Source organism: Solea solea, chromosome 16 (assembly GCF_958295425.1).
Source record: "Solea solea chromosome 16, fSolSol10.1, whole genome shotgun sequence".
Taxonomy (NCBI): domain Eukaryota; kingdom Metazoa; phylum Chordata; class Actinopteri; order Pleuronectiformes; family Soleidae; genus Solea; species Solea solea.
This window is the reverse complement of record NC_081149.1, coordinates 22,918,806-22,927,789: the sequence shown is the minus strand read 5'-3', so window position 1 is coordinate 22,927,789 and position 8,984 is coordinate 22,918,806. Positions and strand designations below refer to the sequence as shown.

General features: G+C 40.6%; 1 protein-coding gene across 3 annotated transcripts; it reads left to right on the top strand.

The window, feature by feature from the left end:
- Positions 1-332: 332 nt before the first annotated feature.
- On the top strand, positions 333-7,948 carry LOC131475561 (uncharacterized). Of its 3 annotated transcripts, none has more exons than XM_058653780.1 (4): positions 333-388; positions 1,987-4,213; positions 6,685-6,770; positions 7,385-7,948. In XM_058653780.1, the coding sequence occupies exons 2-4, from the start codon at positions 2,053-2,055 to the stop codon at positions 7,481-7,483; spliced, it is 2,346 nt and encodes a 781-aa protein (XP_058509763.1). In that variant the 5' UTR covers positions 333-388; positions 1,987-2,052; the 3' UTR covers positions 7,484-7,948. The 3 variants fall into 3 exon arrangements, with proteins under 3 accessions (XP_058509763.1, XP_058509762.1, XP_058509761.1); XM_058653779.1 differs by having other exon boundaries at positions 7,382-7,948; XM_058653778.1 differs by having other exon boundaries at positions 6,685-6,782; positions 7,382-7,948.
- Positions 7,949-8,984: the final 1,036 nt, after the last annotated feature.

Below are 8,984 nucleotides of genomic sequence, written 5' to 3'. Positions count from 1 at the left end.
CAATATTTAACAATTAAATAAAAATACCTTAATGCCAGTCATCCATTTATCAGTGGATTTGCTGTAAATTTGTACGGACAGGGTTATTTTAAGTGGAATATATGGTTATTTAACAGAATGTGATGTATTATGAAGTCTTCACTGTACATTTTCTAATTATTTTAGTCACAATTTAAAATTCACATACCAGATAGAAGTTACAACATTCAATTGTCATAAAGTTTAAGTGCTGAGCATCATTTTACCATCACAGAAGAGGATTTGTTTGTTCACATGACCCAGGGCGGGAAGGTGCAGGTGCTAAGCTGGATCATCAGCTGCATCGTTCATATTTCCATTGAGGTTAGTTCTATCACACACAGAATGATGGCTGCCGCGACAATATCAGGTGGGTCTCTTCTTCTTCTTCTTCTTCTTCTACATTAATGTTGTTGCTTTACACTTGTTTTCTTTCCTGTCACACGTTTATATCTCTGGCTGAATTGTAGGTTCACAGAGTGGAGCTTTGTCTGTAGTTGTAGCAGGAAAACATCACGGGTACGACAGAACAGAATAGCCTTTATCACATCTGCCCAAATAATGCAGAATAGAATTTAGTTGAGTAAAGTATGAGAACAATTTCTATAACATTATGTTTACAAGCTTCAAAATGACAACCAAAGAGAAAAAGTTCCTTGAAAGGAGGAAGGAATAAACAGGTTAAGCTCATTAAAGCACATTAACATGTCCTGTTGCTTAAGCTCTACAGTATATTAAGTGTGGTGGTGCTGCTACTGCTGCTGCTGATGATAATCCTGAATTGCACTGGCTGGCAGTAAGCTCCAAATGCAGGTGTAAATATAGACGTGTCCATTTAAACCTGCAGTTTAGACAACCACATTACTTGATTGGGCAGAACACATTTTAAAAGAAAGCAGTCAGTGATACGGCGCGGTGTGTCCATGCTTTCCATGATTCAGCTGTGAAAGTATTAAATCCATGTAGCAATTATGAAGTTGATCACTCGTGCTTTATGCAGATTAAAAAAAAAAAAAAAAAAAAAAAATGGAAAAGCATCATTTTGACAGGCAGGCTGTGAGATGATGAGAGTGAGTGTTCAGACATTCAAGTACACATTAAACAAAGTGTGCACGCCAAAACCGACAGAGAAAAGCCGATTACGCTTTGCCTTTGTCAGCAGACACGGCTGTACTAGGTCACTGCGGGGGGGGAAAAGTCACTAAAACAACACAGTAGCTGCACAGGTTGTTCAAAAACAAAGGAAACATCATTTAATCTCCCAGAGTTCACAGAACAAAGGACCAAATGGGAAAGAAAGGTTTTGTTTTTAAGGTCAACTCATTTGCTGTATAGGCCTGTAAGAATTGTGTTATAGGAATGTGCCTACCTTTTTTTTATTAATCTGACAATTTAAATAAGAGTGTAGATATACTGAATTAATACTTGAAGTTGTTGAATCTATTTTAGTCTATTTCACCTGGTTTAAAGCTGTCGTGTATTTAAACCATTGCCAAATAATTGCATACAATGCTGATTAAGCCTACGAGTCTCTGTGTTTCTCAGGGGTGTTTAGATCTCTTGCTGCTCAGCAGTGTTTACGTGCTACAATGAGGAAGTGATTTAAATGATATCAAAGCAGACAGAGGCAACAGTAACACTGTGCTAATAAGAGCGATGACTACTTGGTTGGAGTTGGAGTATGACTGAAAACACAAAGAAACATTTCAGAAATGTAATCTACTGCTCAAAAAACATGAGGATGATGGACGTCAAAAAGTCACCAAAAGTTACAAACTGCAGCTTTAAATATGTTCAGTCAATTAAAATGTAGGTTTTACCTAATTCAGGCCCGAGTACTCAGCAGTTCATCATTACAACTAATTCAACTAGAATGGATGAATGAATGAAAGTATTGTTGAATATTTATTTAAGCATTTTGGTATCAAGCTTAAAAATGTTCTCATGGACCTTTTCTTTAAACTCAAGCAAGGGAGAAGTAAAAGAAAACACACCAAAGAAACACCCTTAAGAGTTTGATTAAGTCTGGACACCATGGACACAAGCAATCCCAGACCTGGCCTGGTTTCCCAAGATCATGGTGGTCTGTGGATGAAAATGGACTGCGGTCCTGGGACAGACCATGGAGAGACCCCATCACTGACGTCTGGTGAGAGTCCTCAAGACAAAATCACAGTCACACCCCCTGCCCAAGCAGAGACCACCAGGCACTGCTGCGTGACGGATGCTGAGGGTGCAGATGACGTCTTTAACTCACTACATCCTCCTCCCCCTTTGTCCTCTATTGCCCCAGCAGAGGGCAGCACAGATGCAAGGGCCAATAATTCCAGTGTGACCCATTCTAATGTGGCAGACGACACAGAGGCTAAAGCTAATCCCAGCAGCTTAGGCTGGCATCATGATGAGAATCAGTTCCAAGCAGCACAGAACGAGGCAAATGAAGTGATAGCAAATACAGCACAGAGTTCTAAGGAGTCCATGGACGTCAAGGACAAGGACCCCACTCCACAAACAGATGAGGACACAGGCTCTCTGATGCATCATCAGGGTAATGCTTCAAGAGACAAAGAATCAACTGAAGAATCTGGGAACATTGAACTGGGACAAGAAACTGAGGGGAAGAGAGGCAAATATCCAAAAGACATACCCAATTCTGAGGATATTAGTGGTCATATTAAGACAGAGGTCTGCAAACAAAACCAGACGGACTCAGCAACCTTTCAGCCACAGGACCCAAAGACTCCTACAGAGGTGACCAGTGAAGATGAAGAGCATGTTGACATCATATATTTAAACTATAACCTGACAAAGAGTGACTGGGTAAGGAGAGAGAGCAGCACCAGTGAAACAGAAGAGTGCCAACGCCCCATCTCCAAAGACTGTGTAGGGATGGTGACAAAAAGAGAGCATGGAGATGAAGGCAAGAACATAGAAACAGATCTCCACCAAGGAGAGCAACTGCTTCAACGTCTGCAACTTCTCCAGCAGCAACAGGACGTACAAGAACAAGGAGATGAGGAAAAAGGTGTGTCTGATTTCACAGCAAGAGAGGTGAATCTGACAGATGGGACCGGGAGGAGGGAGGTGACATTTCACACTGTTATGGATGAGGAAGCAAAGTTGAACCTGGTGGAAACAGAAACGTCTGGACATCCAGAGGACCAGATAATTACCAGATCAGAGGATGATGATGATGATAACTCTGATGATGATCAGCAGATTGCTGATTGCTCTCCTATGAATCTGCATGAAACTGCACAAATCCCTAATCTGTTTGCCCAACACCGATTCTCAACAGCTGAAACCTCGATGGAGAGACAGATCCAAGAGGCAAACCAGGCAAAGCAAAACCTGCAGAGAGCCGGGGGTATTTTCAATCTTGCAGATAATCCAGATGTGCTAGAGATTCCCTTCAAGACCAATATCTCACTTGAGCCTCTCACCTGTCAGGTTGACCAGCCTGCACACAGTGATGTCAGTCAGTTCTCTGAGCAGAAGATGAAGAAGGAGATACGCCAGGAGATCCAGAGAGAACTGGTGCTGGTGAACCAGGGAAAGATCCCAGGAACGTACAGCAAAGAGGAAGTCCGCCAGTTACAGGAGACAAAACTGCTGTTTGAGGCTTTCCAGCAGGATAACACAGAGGGGCCAGCGAGGCACAGGAAACTTGCGACCACACTGGTAAAAAGCCATGTTTATCCGTCCGTGCTGGAGCGCACACATAGTCTGGAGATGTTCTGTCTTCAAAATTGCCCGGTTACCGCAGCACATTCCCTCGGGCTGATTGAATCTGCCCCCTCTGAGGGGGAGAAAAGTCCCGAACACCTAAGGTCAAAGAGCCCGACTGGAGGCTCACGAGACAAAACACGCTTATCCCCGTACCCAAAACAAGACAAACATCCACGCATGCACAGAAGCATGGACTCCATAAGCACTGAGGCCCCTACATCAGCTGTGGAAGCTAGGAGCAAAACAAGGGAGGGCAACACAAGGCGACAATCTCCAATCCTCCAACAAAACCCCTTCTTCAAGTTGCGCCCGGCTCTAGTTCTGCAGCCGGAGGTAGAGAAGGACATCCGAGAGGCCAGAGAGAGAGAGGAGGAGCTACGCAGACAGAGATGCACTCTGTACGGAGAGGACGGGCAGAATAGTCAAGAGGAAGACAAGTCACAGTTTGCAAAGATGCATCTACCAGGTTAGTGTGGGACGTGTTTACAAAGAATCAGCGGTACACATATTTAAGTACTTAAAAAACAAATGACTTGGTACTTTCACACTTTACAGTTCTGGCTCAACGCTAATCTACTCTTCCATTAGTGACAGTACCTGGTACTTTTTTTAGTTGACGAGGTTCCAAGTGAGCTGAGCCGATACTAAACTGTGACATCAACAGACTGCCGACCACGGATTGGTCAGAGAGTGTCGTCACTAGAAGAGTCATGAGCGCAACGTCAGACACAAGAATCAAACCGAACAAAGACTTATCTCCAACACTTCTAAAATCTCAACATTTACTGTAACAGAGGAGTCTCAGACAGGAGGTGTATTCAGCGACCCCACTGCTGAAAGTCAGTGATCGTGCGCCGAATCACAACCCATCGAGCCGTATTTCAGTTAGTGCAGGAACTAATCTTTTTAACTGATTCTAATGATTCAGTACACCAAAACTCACTAGTCACTAGTTTTGTGTGTGTCATGTAAAAAATTATGTCACAGCAGTTTCATGCAGCCGTACTACGAAAACTCAAGTTGAGGAAGTACTATGGAGTTATGTGAAACGGCGTACCTGATACTAAACAGAGTAGAGTAGAGCCGAGTAGTGCTAGAACTGTATAATGGAAAAGCGTCATTAAAATGGTGGTTTGGTAAACTAGTCATGAAATGATTTACTTGTTTCTGTGCATACTTGAAAGATATTTTACTTTTTATACTTAATACTCAACTACATTTATCTAGAGGACACTTATAAAAAGTGGATGCTGTGTTCTGGTTTGCTGGATGAAGCCAAACAGGAAGTCAAAATACAGTGACCACCAGGAGGCGACTTTGGGGAAAATGAGCCCACGTCTAACTTGATTTATAACGTCAACATTTTCCTTTAATGTTTAATAATCCTGATCATTAGTCAGTAAGCTTTTCTTCACTATGACGATTATATAGGAAAATAAAACATAGCACATTTTAATGTGAGACTGACAGCTGGTATCAGTGTCTGGTTGCAGGTGACGCTTGTGATTTTTCTGGTCGCATCAACATGGCACTGGCCCAAACTGTCAATGTTAAAACTTCAAAATCACACATGCACAACTACAGTATATATGATGCTGTTCCACCTGCTTTATCACAGATATAACAGGCAACTTTGTGCACAATGCAGATCAATTAGGTTAACCTGCATTATCCTTTATCCACGGGACATGTCAGCCGTCTCATACTCAGCCTTAGCACTGTAACGAATGCCTCTAAATATGAGCATCACATAGTTTTATCCAAGGAGTCTTATCAACAACTTAGTGTCAACCCTGTCACTGGTGGTTAAGAGCGAATCCTTGCAGCCTGATCTGAGTCAGCAGGTGATGACGCCAAGTCCACTGTCTGCACAGCTTGACCAGGGACAGGTTATATTGTTGCATAAATACAAACGACTAGTGATGTGACTTTTTTGAGGGGGATGCGGTATATAATGGGAAAGTTTGCTTTCCTGTATTTTTTTTATTTCCCCGTCTGCTGTGGTTGCCAATTTACCCAGCAGGAGAGCCTCGAACACCTGACTAAATAGAGCAGCCAGCCAAGGAGTCTGACACGATACTATATAGTGCAGCATTTCCACTTGCTGGATAATGATGTGTGGGATGACTGGGGGTGAAGATGATGAAGTCACATGTAACAGCTACAGAATGTGCCTGGGCTGAACTAAACTGAAGGAAATGACTCAGTCTTAAGGTCAGAGAAACTCGACGAACACAAATACACAGTGATAGAATCGCAGAGACATTTAAGCAGCACACTGAATACTAATTACATTTTTGGATGTTTTGAAAGTTCTTTTTCAAAATAAGAAAATGGCTGAAGCCCAAAGGTAAAGTTACATGTTGGGGGGAAAAAAGTCGGTGAACTTACTAGTTTATGATACAATAATAATAGGTAACATAATAGTGACCATAATAGGTCACATATTCAGGCTTTACAAAATGCTTTTTTCTCGTCTTATGTGTTGTTGAGTCAGTTCTGATTAATTTTATATCAAATTTTTAGTAGTGATATAAAGTAGCGATAATTATGCAGAAGTCACAAAATAGACGTTATTTTATTTTTATTTTTATTCATAAAAACGAACCAAGTGAACTTTGAACTGCGACGCATTTCCAAATTTCACAAATTCAAATCGGATTTTACACGAGTACTTTTTGCTCTGGTTTGTTTATATGGTTGGTCAATATATATATAGATTTCCGATTGTCTAGGTTGTGCTGAAAAAAATGATGTAAGACACTCTATTGCACATTCTTATACGCTCTGTCTATACTGTATGTTTAATAGTAATGGAAAAAAAGCAGCCAAAATGCTCTGTGTTCTAAGGGTTAAGTCAAAGATGTTAAATGTTTAAATAAATAAATGCAAAACTGCTGCCTGTATTTTCCCCTCCTTTCGTCTTCCCATCCTTAGATGACAGACGACAGTCCAGGGGGAAATTGGAACTGGTTTGGCCGCCGCCCTCCAAGAAAGACCAGTGGAAATCTGAGCAGCCACAGGTGATGTGTCAGGTTTGATTAGTGTAAACAGTCTATTTTTCTTCATCTGTTTTGTGAAGAGCACAGGCCAGGACACAAGTGTATCGTCACATGACATGCAAAGGATCAGGCATTATTATAAAGTTTCTTTTCTCGCAGTGTTATCACTGTCCATTAGGTTTCACAAGATCAATTTAAATACCATTTAGAGAATTTCCTCTAATTTATTTGACTTTAAACTTTGCTCTTGCCACGGTCACTGACTGTTTTCTAAGCTACACATTGGAATACATTTATAAAGTAGTTTTGTCTACATGTGACAAAAACGGAATTTTATAAAAGTGCCATGAAATCCATACATGCAATGATTTTTGTATAGATTTGGTATGATGAATAGTTATTTTTTACATATATATACACATATATACATACACACACACACACACACACACAAATATATATATATATACATAAATATTGTGATACCTTAACGAAATGGACAGGTATTTTAATAAAATAATTACTGTTTTACTGCACGTTGTTAGGAGATTTTTTTTTAAATGTCATGCATTTTCAGTGTCTTCTAATCCCTGTGTTAATCCCACTCTTATCTCATCTGTTTTATTCCACAGCAGGAGTCAAAAGTTCACAGGGCAGGAGGTCAGAAGTCTCCACTGTGGCAGCGCTGGGAATCCGGCCAAATCAATGGGCAGTCGTCAAAGAAAAATAACTGACACCCACTCATTGTCTTTAACACTACATGTAACATAATTATCTGCAACGTGAGTGTAGAAAAATCCATATCACCAATGTCAAATATGCTTTTTTTTTTTAAATACTAGTATTATACAGCAGAAACAAGGTATATATGATGCTCTTTAGCAGAAAATAAAAGGTATTTCCATCTTTCTCCATCATTTTTATCCTTTATTCACTCCTCCTACTGCAGTCCAGTCTTTAAGGGGATACAGAGTTTCAACATGTAATGACATGTGGCGTGTGCATCTTAGTATTATTCATTATATTGTATAATCTTCTGGGGTTGTGTTGTGAAGCTATTTTAACTTTATATAAAAAATACAGTAAAAGAGTCAACAAAAGTCTAACAGAGACAACAATAGAGCGACATTACAGGTGTGCACTTGACCTATTCAAGGTAATAAAAAGAGAGAGAGACAATATTTTTAGAGTCTCCTACTTCCCTGCCTCTTGTAAGTTACTCCACTTTATGGAAGCCTGATATTACATTTCCAGACTGTCTCGATATTTGCTCGAGCCGACATCTCCTGTGGTGGAAACGGTTATCATTAGGGGCGTAAAGGGCAACTTTAAATGACTTTCTAAATGAAGAAAGTTGAAAGTGCTGCTAGAGCGTCACGGCTATAAAAACAACAGACTGGGCCACACTGTTTTACCATACTGAGGTCATGAGAAAGCAATATTTGGCTTTATTAAAGCAGGAAAGTGACTGACCTCTGGAAGCACCCAAAGGAAGTCGTAGAGTAAATACAGGTCTTTCTTATTCCTATATTTTGGAAGAAAAGTCACTGAGCTGATCGTGAATTCAACTGTCTGACTGTTTCATTCACAAATCAACAAAGAATCAATCCATGGTAAATGAAGAATCAGAGAGCATTTTGAAGATTTATGAAAAGTACCTGTGATCATGTCTACAAGTGAGAGTTTGTTATCTAATCTTAACAGCTTAGTCTGTCTGGGAACCATCTGTCCACAACGGTGACTCTGCCAAAGGAGGCAGGACGCCAGCAAGGATGGCCTCCCTCAATCCCACATGTCAATATTTAATAAATCAATCAAATAAGTCAATTTATTTAATAAAACGAGGATGAATCATTCGAGGATTGAAGGCTTACAAATTCACGTCTTCAGTTTGAGCACATACTGTAATGAGGGACATCTATCTTTATCCTCAGCATCTCCTCTCATCTCATGCCGTTAAAAGACACCACGCATGCTCATTCATCTCAATGACAAGTCATTTAAAAAGATAAAGGAGCAGCGCGTTGACTGTCCTGTGACTGATCTGCCAGTGATGGAACATGAAGTCAGGCTGAAGGAATCAGAGAAGACACCTGGAAGTCTTGTGCTGGCATGAGAGTGGATTAACAGCAAGAACAGAGACATGTGTTCTTAATCTCGAATTGGCAAGAACAAGAACAGAGTTAGTTCTGGTCAGGACATGTCATACTTCATGAGAAACTCAAGTGTAAAACT